This window comes from Manis javanica, chromosome 3, assembly GCF_040802235.1.
Source record: "Manis javanica isolate MJ-LG chromosome 3, MJ_LKY, whole genome shotgun sequence".
Taxonomy (NCBI): domain Eukaryota; kingdom Metazoa; phylum Chordata; class Mammalia; order Pholidota; family Manidae; genus Manis; species Manis javanica.
Genome location: NC_133158.1, coordinates 215,119,841 through 215,138,081, shown reverse-complemented (window position 1 = coordinate 215,138,081; position 18,241 = coordinate 215,119,841). Strand labels below are relative to the sequence as shown.

Sequence of the window (18,241 nt, the reverse complement as noted above, 5' to 3'; positions counted from 1 at the left end):
GTCATCTTGCACTTCATGTCAGCCATCCACCAAATTTCTGGATAACAGCTATAAAACTATAAAGTCAAAACCCATAAAAATCTGCAGAGGATGGCCTCTAGCACTTGAAATGCCACATTAAAGGGGTAAAGTTAAAGTTGGTGAGCACAGCTGGGGCGGCTGGACCCAGGCCTGTCGTCTGCGGCTTAGCCCCGCCATCCGGGGCCCTACGGGAGGGCCTGGGGCACAGGCGTGTGCAGGGGCCTGTGGACACAAACCCTGGCCTGCATGCTGGCGGCAGGACCAGGCTGCCCACCTTTTGCAGCCTGCACGGAGTTCTCCCTGTTTTTGAACAGGAGGTACCAGCATACAAACAGAAGAAGTGAAAGGAAAGACCAACCAACAAGTAAATACTAAAAAGAAAGACTAAAAAAGTATCATTTTGAATGCAAGAAGCATCTGCAAAGAAAATTTCCTAAATGGTTTGCCTGGGTTTGCCACCCCGCGAGGAGATAGGTCCCATGTGACTGTGAGGTTTTCATGCAGCTTCTGAGATAAATGAGTCTCCCTAAAACAAGGCGGTGAGTCAGGGGAGGAGGGAAGGAGCTGAGATGGCTTTAGATAGGGTGGCCGCTGAGTGGCAGCCGGACCTGGGCTCCGCAACAGCCGGACGAAAACCAGATCAGCCACATTTTCTTGACCGGTATGTAAGCAGATGCTCATTTCTGAAAGCGACGTTATTCATACCAGGCACCATGCTGGGCCCGGAAGCATAGACAATGAACGAGGTGAACACAAATCTTCCCGCCTCCTAGTGAATGACCTTGACTGCGGCAGGAAGGTGGAGCCACACGTCAAGGATTTGTGTGTAGCGATTCAAATATCTTGACGGTGCACCAGAGTTAGATAAAAATAGCCAAGCTCATCACAGAATGAGGATCTCTATCTTACGTACTTTGCTTATCTCTAAATTATTTTGCATAGATTACAATGGTATTGTTGGGTTTACAATTTAACCAAAGAGGAAATATATCTCTTTGGTTAAATTGTATATACAGAGTTCTTTAATACATAGTGACAGATACTCTCTGATAACAGATCGTAGATAGTGACCCTAGAGGCTACACTGACCTACATCCAAGTGACACGCGTTTGACTTTACACACTTACACAGGGTTTCTCAGCAGAATGCAATGACCTTTGAATGTTGCGGTTATTAAACTTCGTGGGCACAAAGGTTAAACCTGAGTTTGAGGAAGAATGGCTGTTTTATCTCTGTCAGCTATGAAATGAAATCTTAACTTAAGTCCCAACATGTCTCCTGGTTTCACATCTCTGGTGATATCAGCCCTGCTGACTCCACGGATCATTGCAAACTCTTGGAAGGAGGTGCAGGGGCGGAGGGGAGAGGGGGGAAGGGTTTCAGTGTCGAAGCCCAACCACCCCAAGCCAGCTAATGAGTGTTTCCTCATTTTTCACCATGGCCTTGTGGACCGCTCTCTGAAGCAGCCAAAACCGAAGGATACAATATCTGGTGTATGCAGCTTTTTTTTTGTTAATGTCAGAAAAATATATCAGTCAAAGAAAAGCATTAACAAGACCAAAATGACTCATTTGATATTGGAAAATAAAATCACCAACAAGGCTATAAAGGTATGTTGATGAATGGGAAACCTACACAGCCACAAATTGGCCTTTCTCCCCTGATGGCTGTAAATCAGTTTACTCTCGTAAAACTGCCCAGTGAGTAAGAGCTGTAGCATGTCGTTAGCCATCAACGGCAGCCAGCACTTTCTGCTATTCAAACCAGAGTTCAGATGCTTTATTTGAAACGATCATTGAGTTCAGGGTCATGGTGGCCTGTTGAAGGCTTCCTCCCAAAAGACAGGAAATGAGGAATTCTTCCCAAAAGACTCATCCTGCCTAAATGACTAGGACTTTGTGCAGAAACAATCCCTCTGAGAACAATACCTATCTCTAATTCTTGCATACAATATAACACATAAAGTGATAAGGACATCCAATATTTGTGGCCCGAACTAAAGATCACTCACATACCCTAATCTTGTGGTAGTTTCTCCCCCCTCTTGCCCATATTTAAAAATATCTTCTATTTAGATGGAGATTTTTATGTAAGAAATTCAAGCATCTTCCATAAATAATATCCCATTACTCTTCATGAATGCCTCCCTAAAGAGAAATCATGAGTTTACTATGTGGGAATAATAATTCAATAAGCCACTAAAATATGATGAGCCCATTGCATGTTTTGAAGGTAAAGGTCCTCTCCAGCCTCAATGAAGACTCAAGCTAGAGAAATTCCCCAGTAAATATTCATCAATACGCCAGGCGGAAGAGCTCAGAGCACGCGGTATACTCTGCGTCGGCAGCATTGCACCTGTCCAGTCAGATCGAGCTGTCCCGCTGCAATGGAGTGTCCCCCCACCCAAGGACATGCCCCCCACCTGGAGACAGGGCTCCGGGACATGATACCAGCAGAGCTCTCACCCTAGAATGAAGTCACTTTTCTGAACACTGGTCATCTTATACTTGTTTTGCGGATGAGGGAAATAAGGCAAAGTGAAACTTCTCTGTCTGCCAAGGACATTGAGAGAGCAGATGGGAGAACATGAAACACGAGTGTGCTCCCCACTACCTGACCCCCCCTTGCTCCCGTGGTCCCTAACCCAGGGCTATCAGAACTTTGAGTATCTGTAATTTTTTTTTGGTCTGTGTAACAGCTAACAACAGAACCACACATTGTCTTTAAAAATTTTAATATGGAGGCAAAGCATAAATCTTCATACCAAACATAGGTACTAAAAAAGAAAGTGAAGTTCCATGACAAAAAAATACATGAGGTAAAGACAGTGTTTTTCAACTCAGTCATTTCCCACAAGCTCCTCAAAACTAATTTTAGTTTGGTTTTCTTCCTACTTATTCGCTCTGCATATTTTTTTCCCAAAATCTTCCGCAGATGCCACCTTCTTCTTTGCCTGGCCCAGCTGTTTCGGATGACCCCCGGGGCTCAGCCCAGGTTTGTGGGCAAGTTATCGATGCTTTCTCGTGTGCAGACCAGGGCCTGTGACTGACAGGCGCCACCCCCGAGGTGTGCGGACCATAGTCACCATGTCTCGGGGTCCCTAGTGAGGACCAGCATTTTGCATTAGGTTTTGTTAAGCCTGTGGGAAGGTTTATAGAGTAAATATAATACATGTGGGGGTCCTAGGTACATACATGGTAATTAGCTGACATGACTAATCGTCACTTTTAATTTGTCATTCTCAATGAAATCTGTTCGCTTTCCTGTGGGTCCTTTTCCAGTCTGATAGTGGCGACTCTTCCCTTACCTAAAGCACCTCGGGACTTGGCATTGTTATGTAGCATTTATATAGCTTTCTTTTTTCAAAGCACTTGAGAAACAAACTATAAGTGGGCCGGGGGGATTTGAGTTGCATTTTCGTCATTACCCCCATTAGAACTGGACATTCCCCTGCATTCACAGTTCCACTAGAGCCACGAGAAGTGAAAGCTTGCTTAGACAAAATAGCTCCCTGCTGGTCCAAAATTTAGCCACTGGAACGTAAGCAAAATGAAAATAAAATATTTTAGTATGCCATGATCTCAGTAAGGAAAAACGCCATTCTTGCAAGAGGGAGGGGGGTTGGCTGTTTTATAGCTCTGCCTGCAGGACCCCCATTGCGTGACGGAACCACAGGGACATTGCAGACGAGGGACTCATTTCGTGGCCTTAGCTTCTTGCCACAAGACGTGGTGATGCACAGTGGCCTCTGCTATTTCATTTCTATTCCAATCATCCTTGTTTCTAATAGTTAATTAGCTCATGGCAGGAATTCCCCTTCCAGAGATGCGATGTACAGCCTGGTGACCACAGGCAATAATGTTACATTGCGTATTCGAAAGTTGCCAAGAGAGCAGATCTTAAAAGTTCTCATCACAAGGAAAAGAAATGTAAAAAACATTTGTAACTTTGTATGCTGACTGACGTCAGCCAGACTTATTGTAGTGACCACTTCTCAGTGTACACAAATATCAAATCATTCTTTTGTACAGCTGAACTAATAGAATGTTGTATGTCGATTTTATTACAGTAAAAAAAAAAAAAGAGTTCCATTTCCAACTGCAATTCCAGGTCAAGCATAATCTCCTTTTCGATGTTATTTGAGGTGGAGAAAGTAGTTCACTTGATATTCTCCGAACTGAGCGGCAGTTTTGGGGTGTCCTGATGCTTCGTGCTCTAATTCTGAGCACATGGTACAAAAATTAAATTTCACACATTTCCTAAGCTTTGAACAGATACAGCTTTCAATCTAAGGACCCTATATGAGCTATTTAAAGATAGGGATTTTGTTTTTTGCCTGTTCTGAAAGTGACGAAAATAAAATAGGATCTGCTAGTAGCAAATGGAGTAAATGCCAGAGCACCATTTTATTTAACCACAGTTCGAGTGTTTGCTGTGGGTGTTCCTGTGAGGAAATAAAACACCTGATATACTCTTTGACTGATGGTTAGTGTTTTCTTTAAAATAGCCATTATATTAATAATAATCGCCTATGAATGAATCAAACTGCCCTTTTTATACTAAAGCTGTGAGAGTAAGAGAAACCATGGGCTTGACTGATGGAAATGAACACCCCTCGGGCTGTCTGCAGGTGTCCCTGGGCATCCCCACAAGGTCTCCTTGCACGTGCTCAGACGGGCATTTGTCACCTGACGGCTCACTCCACACCACCCGTGGGCTGAATTCTGCTCCTCTCCCACTTGCATCTTGCCTATAAAGCCGCTGGAAAAGCCACAGCACCGCCACTGTTCACACTAAGGGCAGTCACAGCGGTTCTGACTCTAGAGAAACCAACATTTCAGTCCTCAGAGCGTGAGAACTTCTCTGAGTCCTCGACAGACCCCGGCAGGCTCGGCCATCTCCCAGCTGTGGGATGCGTCCTCACTAAAACAAAATACCTGTTCATACTGGGCTCCCTTCAACAATCCCAGCAGCCACTGGTTATCTCCTTCCTCCAAATTTAAAAAAACCAATCATGAAAAAGAATCCCATCACATCCTGATCCTCATTCTCAGCCAAATACAGTCTTAAGGGATGAAAACAAAAAAGCAAGACGAAACCAAACAGAAACCTGCCTCATCCACTTAAAATGTGAGCAGTTTATTGTACATCAACTACTCCTCAATAAAACTGTTTTTTAAATTAGGTTTACATGCATTTTAAAAATAAGATACATAGCTAAATAACTGAGGGAGTTATTATTTGTCCTGTGTCTAAAGGCTACACTAAATGCTATCAGAAACACTACCATAAATATATAAAATATTTGGCCAAAAACTATAATCGAGATAAAATTAAATTATATCAAAACAGCCCGGAGCAGGTATGCACTTGCAAACAGCTTCCAGCTTCCACAGCCTTGAGCAAGAAGAGAGAGGAACTGCCTGTCAGAACCTCCCTTTTCAGTGCCCGATTAACCATCCTTTCCTTAAGCAGAAGGCTTCCCACAGACTTCACCGTCTTCAAATCAGAGGAGAGCCGTGCAGGGCCGAATGACTGCGGGGAGGGTGAGGCTCTCTTAAAGAGATTCCCTTTTGAGCAGCATCCATGATGACACTGTCACATTATCAGTGATAAGAGGGCTTTGGGGTGGGACTTCTGCACTCCTAAAGGACTCTTAAGCTTCAAAGAGTAGAAAAGAAATGCATTTAAATCAAAGCAGAACTTTTAAAGTCAGGGGTAGTGAAGCAGTTCCTTGCTGGAGGAGTAACTGTGGCAAATAATAAACTGTGTGAGATTGACTTTGCTAGCTGGCAGCAGTTTTTTGGAGGAAAAACAGCAAAAAAAAAAAAAATTGCTGAAGAAAGAGAAGTCTATTACTAAACCTGCCGTCATGAAATAGCTTAATCTTGACAGAAGCACCGCTGTGGATTGGGGTCCCGCTGTCATGCATCTAATGATGGCACCCTGCTCCAGGGGGATGGAAATACGCTGCAGAGGAGAGGTGGACGGGGTACTGCACTGATGTGGGATGGCTTCGCAGCCAGAGAAATAATCAAATCCCAAATCTTATGCTGAGAACCTGAATAGGGATTTTATTTTTAGGATAATTGAACAGTAGGGTCCAAAATGTTACTGGCCAAAAAATAATTAGTGAATAGAAATATGCAGTTTCATGAACCAGCAGGTGTAATGAGCTATCTGTTTTCCTCATGTGGCACAATAACGAGGATCAGTCAGAGGTGGAAATCTGTTGTTATGAACCAAGGTAGAAAGGTAATTTAATGTTCCTGGTAAAATATCCATTCAAAGTCCTGTTGAATATTAGAATTGAAGAAGGACTTTACATTGGACAATGCAAAGAAGAACTGAATTATAAAGAATTCATATATAGCTGGACATGTTACGTGTGTTCACAGATGTTTGAGCAACAGAAAAAGGAGCGAATCATATGAGTTTAGGTTGAATCAGGGAATGTATCATGATACACAAGACAGAAAGGTGATATAAAAACCAGGGATGTCATCAACATCTTATATATGGAACGTGCTCAGAATAGCAGTTTTTATTTCATTTGTCATTCGAGAAGTATGAAGGTCTGGAGCTTTTAAAAATAGAGAAATCCTTCACTTGCTTTCTACTCCAAGAAAATCAATGTCTCCCTCAGCTCCAGCAGCTACCAATTTCAAACTGTTACATGACTTCCAGGCTGGATACAAGCCCAGCAGGTGAAAACCTCCCAGATCCACCTTGAATGGGATCAGGCCCTTTCCCCATGTCCACACTACACCCAGAGCCTGTGTGGAACCCAGCCCAGATGTGCAGACGGACAGCCCCGCCTACTTACTTTCAGACTAAGGTTAATAGCAAACCATAAACTGTCCATTCTAGTCACACTGAGCCCTCGCTTCTAGCAGCCAGTTGTCACTGCTGTTATCTTAAGCTATGTGTTGGCTTCCCTGCTGGCTTCACAGATAGAGGGCCAGTGGGATCCTACCTGTTAGAAACAGAAAAGCAGTGGGATTGGGAAACATGTTTAGATTAACTGTGTGTTACAGAAGAGAGCTTGGAACGCCTCTGGAAATTCCACAGGTGCAAACATCCACCCTGTAGGTGCACCAAAGTAGGCTGGATTATGTATGCACAGACAGAATGCTTAATGCATTAAAACATTCCAGGAGCACATATTGTATGCGTGTCACATATATCAGAAGTAGGTTGTCAGATTTCTCAAATAAAAACACAGGACACACAGTTGAATTTTAATTTCGGACAAACCATTTTTTTAGTTTAAGTATGTTCCATGCGTTAAAAGATAAACTGAGGCATATTAAACATTTTGAGTTGATTTGAGCAAAACTCAGTTCAACTTGGGCAGCACAAACCAGAAATGGTTAGGAGTGGCCACAGACGGGAGTCAGGGACAGACTTCCGCAGAGAAAGGGCAGAAGAAGAGAATGGAAACGATCTGATTGGCAGGAGCTTCAAGGCCAGGTGTCTGCTTGTGATCAGTTGTCATTAGCATTTTGATCTTGTGCCTTTGAGACATTTACAGACTTAGGCTCTGGGGTGCCACAGCATTAAAGCCTCTTTGGTCTAAGGGCCTCCTTGCTTAATTAATTTAGCACATGCAATATGCATAATACAAGTATTATACAAGTATTAATTATTCTGATATTTAAAAATTATTTGTTGCTCACCTGAAATTCATCTCTAGTTTATGCCCCACGTTTTATCTGGTGAATGGAAGGAGTAAGAAGAGAATGTCAGTAGGTGAAACGACAAGCAGGAGGCAGGGAGGCGCTGAAACAGGAGGAATCTGTGGACAAAGCCAGGCAGTGGCTGCACTTTTTCAGTGGCAATGAAAAGAGCGGATCTCGTATGCAGGGGTTTCCTACGGGAGAATGAAATTAAAGGGGGCAGTCAGGAAGCATGGGCAATGTCTGCAACAGCGGGCCGCCCGTCCCAGAAGCTGGGTGGAGCATAATTGAGGAGCCAGCTATTTCATTTCCTTTGTGGGGGAATGATCTTCGATTAGCAAAACCCCTGGAAAGGACATTTTGGTTATGGAAAGGTAGGCTCAGAGTCCGGCCAGGAGAAGCAGGGACAGGCAATGAGAAAACTGATGCTCTGCATGAAAAAGGGGAAGAAATTATGATATTCTGGCACAGCCCTACAGAAGGGACATCAGTGGTCATTCTGAGGACAGTCACACAGCCAGAGGCCAGAAGACTGAGGGAGAAAATTTTGGCCAGGACAAAATTCTCTAAAGCAGCCAAAGAATATGAAAGACGCCAAATGTTACATCTCACACCACGAGTTGTGCTGCTCACATCCCCGAGAAGTGCCTGGGCAGCGAGGGAAGCCCCCCTTGCCCCCCACGCAATTCTCAGCATGATGCAGGATGAAGGGACAGCCTCCCAGCAGGGAGCAGAAGTGAAGGATGACTGTGTGAACACACACCCTGGGGATCCGCACAGACCTTGAGGAAGACAGGGATGTGGAACTGGGGTTGAAGCAATTCATTTAAATCTCTAATAACTGGAATTCCAGCTAATACCTGGCTCTGTATACATAAGACAACCTTTATGGGTCCAACTTCTGATAGCTTGGGAGCCAACGCTGCCATGGAGAGATCTCCCAGCATCCACACTTTATTCTTTCTTTCCTCTTGGTGACTATTTTTGGACATCTTGGCACCTTCACCGATGTCCATTCAAAGTTGGAGAGATGGGCCTAGGAATGATCTTTCTCTTTGTTAGCAGCCTGATGTGCTGTCAGGCTGTTTCCACTTCATGAATCAGTACATGCGTACACAGCTACAAATGGTCAACTGGGACAGCTCTGTCCCCATCCCATTTCCTCCAAGTCTTTGAATGTGTGGATATGAGTCCACTAAACACCCCAAAGAGCTCAGACATATATGTGATTATTCTATTTCCTGAAGTGGATCAATTTATTCTCCAATCTATAAAAGACCAATGAAACCCTCCTTGCAACCACTTGCAATGTTTCTCAGCCTGGTTCCAATGTTTTCTCAAATCCATGATTACAGTGACAAATCAACAGTATTTTTCCAGAAAAATTCCTTAAGAATGATATTATTTGGCCAGTCCCGTGCAGTGTTGGGGAGTGACGACTATTCCTTGGCTGTAATCATTCAACCTTAGAAAGTTTCCTCCTGACGGGAAATCCCATGCAGAGAACAGGGCATTAGGATGTGAACCGAGTCACCAGGATCGTTAGAGAATGGAGGGGCTGTTGTATTTCTGCACACGTTTAGGATTCTCGGTGCCAGAGGAAATGGGCTGTTAACAGTTTTCGCCATTATCATGTTGTGTCTCTTTTCACATCTCCTGGAAAGCTACAAGAATGTCAATGATTTGACATTATCGCTGAAATACATTTATGCTATGATCCTGCGCTTTTTGGGAGCGTTTGGGAAATCAGCAAACCTAACCAGCAACCAGGCATCTTTCACTTTAGAAAGGACACGAGGATGCAAAAGTTACCTGGCTAGCTCCCTGGTTAACTAGACCGGCGCTTCCCTGGCGTGGCTGTCACTTGACCGACGTGCTTCTCCTGACCCCTCTGACTGTTCCTCAGTCTGGCTAAGGTTTGCCATGACCCCTCAAGCCTTTTCCAGTTGAAGGCATCTGAACTAGGCAGTTCCTCCTTGAGGAAGTTCCTCTGTTCCAGAAAAACAGACCAACACAGATCTACCCTTTGGCAAGAGCACGTTTTAAAAAGTTGTTCCTAGGTCAGCACCTTTATCACTGGACAGACACACATGCCATGACTTGGTTCCCATCCATTTTATAACTCAGCAGTTAGTGTGCCTGGATGAGCACCCACATGCTTGGCACCACCTGGGCTGCCAGGCCTTTTAATTAAAAAAACTTATCTACCCCTAACAGCATGGCATTTACACTCTAAAAGGCATTTATTTACTCAAGTCAAAACAGGTTTCCTCAAGACAAATATTTCTTGCAAGCTATCAGAATATTTCATGCATGTCTCCACTTAATAAAGTCACTTTTTCATTATTATTGGGTAATTCACCTCTTGGCCTCTGCATTTTGCTATCTCCCTGCCTTTATTCATTTCTGTTTATTAGAGAAGCACAAAGTAGATGAAAATTAAGTATTATCATTTTATAAAATAATTGGAGTTTAGAATAAAGGTTCGAACTACAGCCTAAATTCTAAATTGAATATAAATAAATTTTTAGTATTTAATATTATAGACTAATTTTTCCATTCTCTCTTTGAATGTATTTGCTAATCACAAAAATCATCTGCCCAAAGACAAATATAAGTACAAATTGATCCAGATTGAATGAATGAATCCAGATTGAATCCAGATTCACGCTCGTCAGAGTGAAAGGTAAATGGTGTGGTGACACTAGATGCTCACACTTTGATGTCTATAAGTGGGGCCACGCAGAGCGGGCACCTCAACTTTCTGCAGACAAATCAGATAGCTCAGAATCTGTGGCAAGGCCTGGGCTAGCACAAAACATCGCTGACTTTGATCATCTGTCAAGGTAAACTGTAGTCAAAGAGGTGGGTGGCGTTGCGAGCAGGGCTGCGTGGCCAGGACACACGCCGGCACAGGCGGCCATATCCTCGGAGGACAGTTCCCTCACTCTCAAAGCCAGGAGTCTTAAAAAGGCAGGAACACTGAAACACCCGAGAAATCAGAGTGGTAGTGACTACTTTGTGGTTACTTTGAGGTACAGTCACTTTTCTGCATCTTGCTATATTAACTGAGTCCCACTGTGTGTTCACCACCCACCAAAAGTAACCAAGAAGCCGAGGGCTGGGTGTTGCGGGGAGAGGTCAGATGGGGAGGCACCCACCTCTGGTGTCTGTGGTGTCTCAGATGGGGGGAGCTGCGGGTGGAGGCAATGGGACAGAGCAGGAAAAGGGGACAGCCCCATTAGGAGAGAGAAGGTAGGGGACAGAGCCTCTGAGGCCGGCAGACCTCTGGCAGGGTTCCAGGCCTGGATTAGGATTTCACAGCAATTTTTAAGATAAAGCGATTTCCTAAATGTCACTTACGTATGGATCATAGTGAAGATCCCAGACATTCTTAACATTTTAAGTGCAGATGAGAAACTGGACAGGGTCGATATTCACACCAAACTTAAAATAAGGAATTTGCACACAAAACAACAAGAACCAGAGCCTGTGGGACAGCAGCCTCCAAAACTAGGCTATGGGCTGGGAGCATCAGAACTGGTATCTTCTAGACAAAGCAGTTTCCTTCTCCGCTGCTTGGCATCACAGAGCTTGACGGGTGTCAGAGGGCATCGCGTCTCAGCTAAAGCTCTTCTCAAAGACCACAGGAGCAATTCGTGGTGCCTACTGTGAGCCAGGTACTAAGCACTCTGTAGGTGGTACTTAACCCTACAACCGCTCCCGTGGCATGGGTACCTAACACTGGGTGTGCCTTCCTCCGGTGGGGAATCTGAGGCCTATGGTGGATAAGATGTGTGCTTGCTCTCAACTCTGATGGAAGGGCTGAGCTTCCCACTCTGAGCTGACATGCCTCCTGCCCCTAAGGCGTGTGCTTACGTCCCTACACCACCTCTGCGTCCTTCCCCCATGGTAGCACCCGCAGAGGAGACTGGCTGCTCGGTGCCCCTCATTGGCCTCTTAGTGCAAACTTCCACCAAACCCGAGGTCTTCAGTCCAGCGATGCTGGGCTCTCCCTGTAACTGAATAATGGCTGCTTTGACCTCATTCTTTACAAGATCCCTAACTGTTTCCTGATGTGATTCAAGCAATGTGATGCCTAACAGGAGCCTCACTATCTCCAGTTGATCTCCTTTAGTTCTGTGTGAAAAACAAAGGCTTTACCATCATGAAATAACAGGAGGAATTGGAAAGTTGGTGTAACTAAACGGAATATCTCCCGGCTCTGCTAAGTTAACTACCGAATTGGCCACTGACCCCCGCGGCAGGAGCAGAGACGCGGTGCCTGGCCTCGGGCTCACCACGCCACCCGGCCGCCAACAAGCCCCAGAGCAGGGCGGCCGGAGGCGGCCTAACTGCCTTTGCCACTGTTCTTTCCATCCCTAGCACACCTGCGATCAGCCCTCGAGTGCCCAGGTCACTAAGTATCCTTCTCTCCTGCTGCACAGAACCTGAAGCGCGTGGCCGAGACCTGGATGGACGAGTTCGCAGAGCACATCTACCGGCGGCGCCCCGAGTACAGGCACCTGGCCACGGGGGACATCTCGGCCCAGAAGGAGCTGCGCAGGCAGCGCAGGTGCAAAGACTTCAAGTGGTTCATGGCTGCAGTGGCCTGGGACCTGCCCAAGTACTACCCTCCCGTGGAGCCCCCGCCCGCCGCCTGGGGGGAGGTGAGCAGGGGCCGCGGGGACCGCCGTCTCGGGGGTGGGAGGGACGGCCACCCAGCCTCCCGCGCCTCTGCCCGGCAGCTGAGGCCCATGAGCCTGGATCAGCTCAGGTAAATGAACGTCCAGCCTCTGAGACGCTGCCAGGGACGAGCAGTAGGCCCTCAGCCTCAGCAGTCCCACCCAGAGCTCCCGGCCCCCGTTGGCACCTGGACAGTACCTGTACCCGAGATCAGTTGAATTGCCCTAAGAGTTTGCAGAGAATGAGATACCGGTCACGCTACCATGTAAACAAGTGTGCCTGATGGCCACGATGAACCCTCCCCGTCCTCCATGCCCAGCCCTGCTGCTGTTTGTGTTCGCAAGGCGAGGCGACAGGGCTTGGGCGTCAGCCCAACCAGGTGCACCCTGCACGATCACGAAGCTGCGCGTTTCCGTGGGACCCAGAGGTGGCCTTGCAGGAACCGCCCTGGCTCCTTAAGCAAGCGCTGCCATGTCCACTCTGGAAGCTTCCTTTTGATTCCACTTCGTGACCTAAAGCAGAAAGAGCTGACCAACCTCAGCTCAGGTTTAAAGTATTTAACTTTGGCGTAGAAACAACTATTGTGCCAGTTCAGTTCCATTCAGTCCTGTGACTATAGCCTTTACCGGCGAACAACGCGGCAGCAGTGACTCGGATGGGGGGGTGGACCTACGCAGCGATTCAGTCTGCTTCCAGCAAGAGGCCACCAGGGGCTGCGGGCGGGCGGGCTGCTGGGGTCCTGCTGGTTCCCAGGGTCGCAGAAGCCGGGGGCTGACTACTGTGCATTGTGGGGGGCCCTTTCCTCATTTCCCTTGGTTTTGTGGTGTCCAGGGAGAACATGCTTTTGCCTGATTCGTGTCTGTGGTTGGGGAAGCTCCAAAACAGGGTGACCACAGGGTGTGGCGGAGAGGCCAGGGGACCGAGGCAGCGTCCTTAGGGCACCAGCCAGCTCCCCGTGGAAAGTGTGCTCAGCGAAGCACACATGCGCTGCCTGACGCTCAGGAGGGTCCATGGAGTGGTGTCTGCTGGTGCCCGGGGCTCCCGGGCGTGAAGGAGCGCATGAGGGCCACCACGAGGCACCCCGTCCCCCAGTGCTTTCTGTCTGTGCCCCGCTAGTGCAGCCTAAATGACTTGGCAGTCGGTCTAGCCCTTGGCATCTTGCATGTCACTGGAGCTTCCCCGGGATGCAGGTGGTATGAGTCTGCTGGTCTGAGTTTCAGTTATCGACAAGGGACTTAATTTTCCTCCTCAGAAATTCAAAGTAGACCCCAGAAAGAACTTACTCTAACACACTGTACGACGGGAATTTGTTATCTAATCAGCAGGCGAGACCCCTCTCAGGGTTTTTCGGGGTAAGGTTATGTCTGCCGTTTCTCTGCGACCGCTTAAATGCAGTCCGGTCTTAGGGACTCAGAGACACTCCGGAGGACATCACGGCATCGTCGTGCGGTCCGCAGCCGGATTCAGGTCTCCTCGGCATGCTTTCCATCTTTCATGGAAACATACATTTTATTCCTTCCTGGTCACTACTTCAAACTGTAGTAGCCACATTACCTAACTCACCACCACCCATAGTCACAAAGCACTGTGGTGGGAAACAGACTCCAAGCTTCCACTGTGTTCTAGAAAAGACACAATGTCCCAGAAACAATCAAGCTAAGAGCCATCGTAAGGCCAGGCCGGCCACACACAGCATTTTTGTCCTGCTGCCTCTGACCGCCTCACCCTTTCCCAGCTTTCCCGGCTCGCTGGACCCTGTGCGCTCAGCTTTCCTGGCTCAAGAACCAGACGCTGGGATCAGATTATTTTTAACATGATAGCAAGTTTCTTGCCCCAAAGCTTCACAACAGCAAACAAAAAGAGATTGTATTTAGGATGAGGGAAAAAAAGAAAATGGGGATATAGCTCAAGGGCCAGTTGTATTTGTTCAAAGAAGGCACAGTACACAGCAAGACCACGGGCACAGAAGACGGGGGAGACACAGGAAGAAAGGAAACCACAAATGGCCTGGTTTTGGACTGGTAAATAGTCTTGAATAATTTGTATTTCCCAACATGTACTCCATTAGAGTGAAAGCAATGGGTGTACATTTCACACAAGAAAGCAGCTGAAACATTTGAAACGCAGCTTAATCTCAACAAAGTGATGAAAAAGAAAACTGTTTTCTATTTATTGGTAATAATAGTCCACCTCTTAATAGTGATACAAATTACTAAATAGGCAAAATAGACGTGTGGACCCTTTCTTCTCTGAAAAAAATTGAGTTTTTTGCTCTTGTGTTTCTTTCCCTCAGAGAGGGCTTTTTGAAATTAATTTTTTATTTTGGAATAATTTTAAATGTATAGAAAAGTTGCAAAGATAGTCCAAAAAGTTCGTTTTTTACCTTCACCTCCCTCCTTCTAATGTTAAGATCTTACGTTTGCCACATTAACAGTAGGACATTGAAACTGAGTAGTTAACATTGGTATAATACCAGTAACTGAACGGCAGACCTTATTCAGATTTCACCAGTTTTTTCCACTAATGTCCCTGTACTGTTCCAGGGTCCAGCCTACTATACGAGAGGGTTGTTTAATTTCCTATAAACTTTAAATTAATTGTTAGAATGGGAAAAGCTCCTAAGTAAATGTAATAGGTCAGCTGCTATTTTCATAGAGAAGTGAACAGGGAAACACAGACCTCATGGCTCTTTTAGCACAGTTACAGGCAGGCACCCGGAGCCCCCAGCCACGTAAACACAAGAATCCTTCGTGGGGGCTCTGTGCCAGAGGCAGGGCACCTCGCTGTTTAATGCACTTGTGTTGGATGGGTTTTCCGCCTGCTCCTGTGCCAGGCTAATTCTGGGTAGGCCATTCTTGGCTCTGCCAGTTGGAACCAGCTTGCAGGGGTGGGGGGATATGCTACAGGCTGTTAAAGGCCCATGAAGTACTACTCATTTCCCTGACAGATTCGGCTGCGTTACTGCATCTGTCTCCTAACACATCTCTGCTTCTGCCCTTCTTTCCTCCTGTTAGTTCTCTGCGCAGTTCACTGAACACGGAAGATCAGGCCACTCCTCTAAAACCTTCCCGTGCTACCACTGCTCTCGGGGTAAAAACCAAAGCCCCTACTTACACCCTAAATGATCTGACCCTGTAGTGCCCCCTCCAACCCCACCCCTTAACTCTGGCCCCTGGCTTACTCTTCTCTGGGCACACTGACCTCAGCACTGTTCTCCAAACAGGCCAGTAAGCCCACCTCAGGGCCTTTGCACATGCCTTTCCTGCTCTTTATGATCCTCATGAACTTCCAGCCCCAGAAATCCTATGGCTCCTTCCCTCACTCAAAAAAATCATCTCAGTAAGGCTCTCCCTGATCCCCTAACCACTGTGTGCAACAACCCCCACACACATGCCCGTGCATAGACCCTCCAGTCCTGCTTCCCTGATTTGTTCTTCTGCTCAGCACCCATCCCTAGATAACAAGCTGTCTGATGCACTTGCTTAGGCATCTACAAGGCAAGTTGCATAACATGAGGATTCTGTTGACTTGTGCAGTTTCCCTTCAGCAGCTCAAAGAGGTGTTCAGCATGTGGTAGGTGCTCAATAAACATGTGTTGAATGAATGAGTGAATGACAGCTAAATGGAGGATCCCGGCTTGCCATTCTCTGCTTTTCCCAGACACCTCCGCAGAGCACACTGTGCCCTCACTCTGGGTCAGTTTTGGACGAAGGGTCTCCATGCCCCCTGCCTTGGCCATACGGAGTTCACTCTGCAAGTTTGGCCAGGAAGCCAGTTAAGAACTGAGTCTCAGGTAACCTGTTCTGGCCGGCTCTCAGGTCTACCAGACCCTCTGATAGGCAAACAAGAAACGAAACCTTCTCTTCTGACATCCCAAGGAGAAGGAGAAGCTCCAAAAGAGAAAGCCCCCTGTTTCACCAATTTCCCACTCTCCCTTCCAGCTTCCTACTTAAAAGGCAAGAGGTTAAAGTCACATGTGATAGAGCAGTACTCTAGAAATCTCTCCGGGTGGAGGGACGACGGGCCCCCCAGGGATTCAACAGGACTTGAGCCATGTGCTCAGATACCCCTGAGGGCTTTTCCATGATGCTCCGCTATAAAGTGAGAACAGGTTTCAAGTGGAAAACTCTTCTTAAGCCACGCACACGGGGAGTGCCCCTTTTCGTGTCAGGAAGCTCACAGGAAGAGAGACAATTTCCTATTATTTTTCCCCTTCTTACTTCCCCTTCTCAGAATTCATGAATTTGCTTAAGTCATTTAGAGAACTCCTTTATAGTTCAAAGTAGAAGAGTTCCACAGAATCCCAAATATCATGTGTATGGGGGAATAAAAGATGCAAAACAGACACATGTGTCTTTTGTAGCCAGCACCACGGATTCTTTTAAGTGCCTGCTCACTGTCCTCATTGTGTCAATTTTGGCACATCCATTTGTCATCTTGCCGTCATGCAAAATTTTTTTTTAAATCTTTCTTTTAAAAGCCCATCTCAATGCTGAACTCCTGTGGCTGCAATTGACATTCCTTCTTCAAGATTAATGTCACCCTAAACTGTAGGACCTTTGCAAAAGTCAGACGCCCCTAAACAAGTCCTCCTCCGCCTCCGGCTTCTCTTGGCTTCCTTCAACTGGCTTTCTTTGTTCCTCTTTCTGCTGACAAACTCACAGTGCACAAGGCTTTTCCAAGTCCTCCCGATCAGCTTACATGAAAGGAAGTTCGACACCCAAAGGTGCATTATCTGAAAACCCATCTGAGGATGTGATACTGTCTCTTTCAAACAAATTTTGTATCAGTGCCACTGCTGTGCAATGCAGGGCGGCCGCCAGCGCTGTGTGAGCAGCAAGCCCAGCCTTGTCGCCTTCTCCTGGGGAGCCGTGGGCAGCCCAGGCTCACACCCGAGAAGGCTGCAAAGTGAGATTGTCCTGCTCATCCCTGGCGACTGTGCAGGGACCGTTCCTGCCCTTCAGCACTGCATGTCTAAACCAGATCTTTAACTTAAGCGTCAAGCAGTTTGTCATCTGCCTGTCTTAGCGTGGAGTTGGTCTGTCCTGCACTCTCACACACAGGCAGTGCTGGTGCCCTCTGCCTGCTCATCTCTCTGGAATTCCACAGCCAGGTTGAGAAAAATGTAGGAACACGTAGAGAATCTCATTATCTTTTCAGTTTTTACGGAGTGTTTTCTTAGTTGTCAAGAGTTGAGACAGTGGAAGACAAACTTAGAGTGTCTTATGATAAACGTGACTTTAGTTCCATATTCCCAGCCGAGCAAATTGGACGTCTTAGTGTCTCAGCAGTGGAAATGTGACCCAAGTCACAATGGGAGTCAGAGGAGTTTCCAAGCAAATGGTGTCTCTTCTTCCCTTACCTAAGTACGCCAAACACAGCTCTGTCTTTTCCTTCTGTTGACTTTATGACTCCTTACAACATAGGTATTCATATCGATCTGTGTTTACAAGCGTAAGTATATGCCTTAGGATGGTCACGTGACAGGAGTAAATAACATTTTAAGTGTCTGTAACCTAATCACAAATTTATCTTAGTATTTAGTTTCAGTGCTAATTCATTTCATATCATTCTTTCTAACACCAAGAATGATATGAAATGAATAGAATTTGAGGCTTGCTTAATTATCGAAGCAGAATTTCTAATCTGCAGCCCCAGAGAGCTGGCATCAATGGAAAAATTCAGGAAGTTCTCCTGTCATGGACATAGGAATATGTCTGCCCTCCCCATTCTTTAACAAAGTGCCCAGCTGGCCTCTGTGAGAGCTCAGGGGTCTCTGCAGTGCCTCCTGCCCTCCGCAGGTTTGTGGAGGACAAGAATAAGCGCAGCAAAAAGTGGAAAACACTCTCGGGGT

General features: G+C 46.5%; 1 protein-coding gene and 1 long non-coding RNA gene across 7 annotated transcripts in view; one reads left to right on the top strand and one right to left on the bottom strand.

The window, feature by feature from the left end:
- The window catches only part of LOC118968471 (uncharacterized), a 168,402-nt gene that overhangs the window by 62,666 nt on the left and 87,495 nt on the right, over window positions 1–18,241 (bottom strand). The gene's annotated exons all lie outside the window — the stretch shown is intronic.
- Window positions 1–18,241, top strand: part of GALNTL6 (polypeptide N-acetylgalactosaminyltransferase like 6) — a 930,232-nt gene that overhangs the window by 872,082 nt on the left and 39,909 nt on the right. For 3 of the 4 annotated variants that reach the window (XM_036998902.2, XM_073232817.1, XM_073232815.1), the window contains one exon: window positions 12,150–12,371. The exons of the other annotated variant lie outside the window; for it this stretch is intronic. In XM_036998902.2, coding sequence (XP_036854797.1) covers window positions 12,150–12,371 — 222 coding nt within the window. The remainder of the gene's footprint in view (window positions 1–12,149; window positions 12,372–18,241) is intronic. 4 annotated transcript variants of the gene reach the window in all.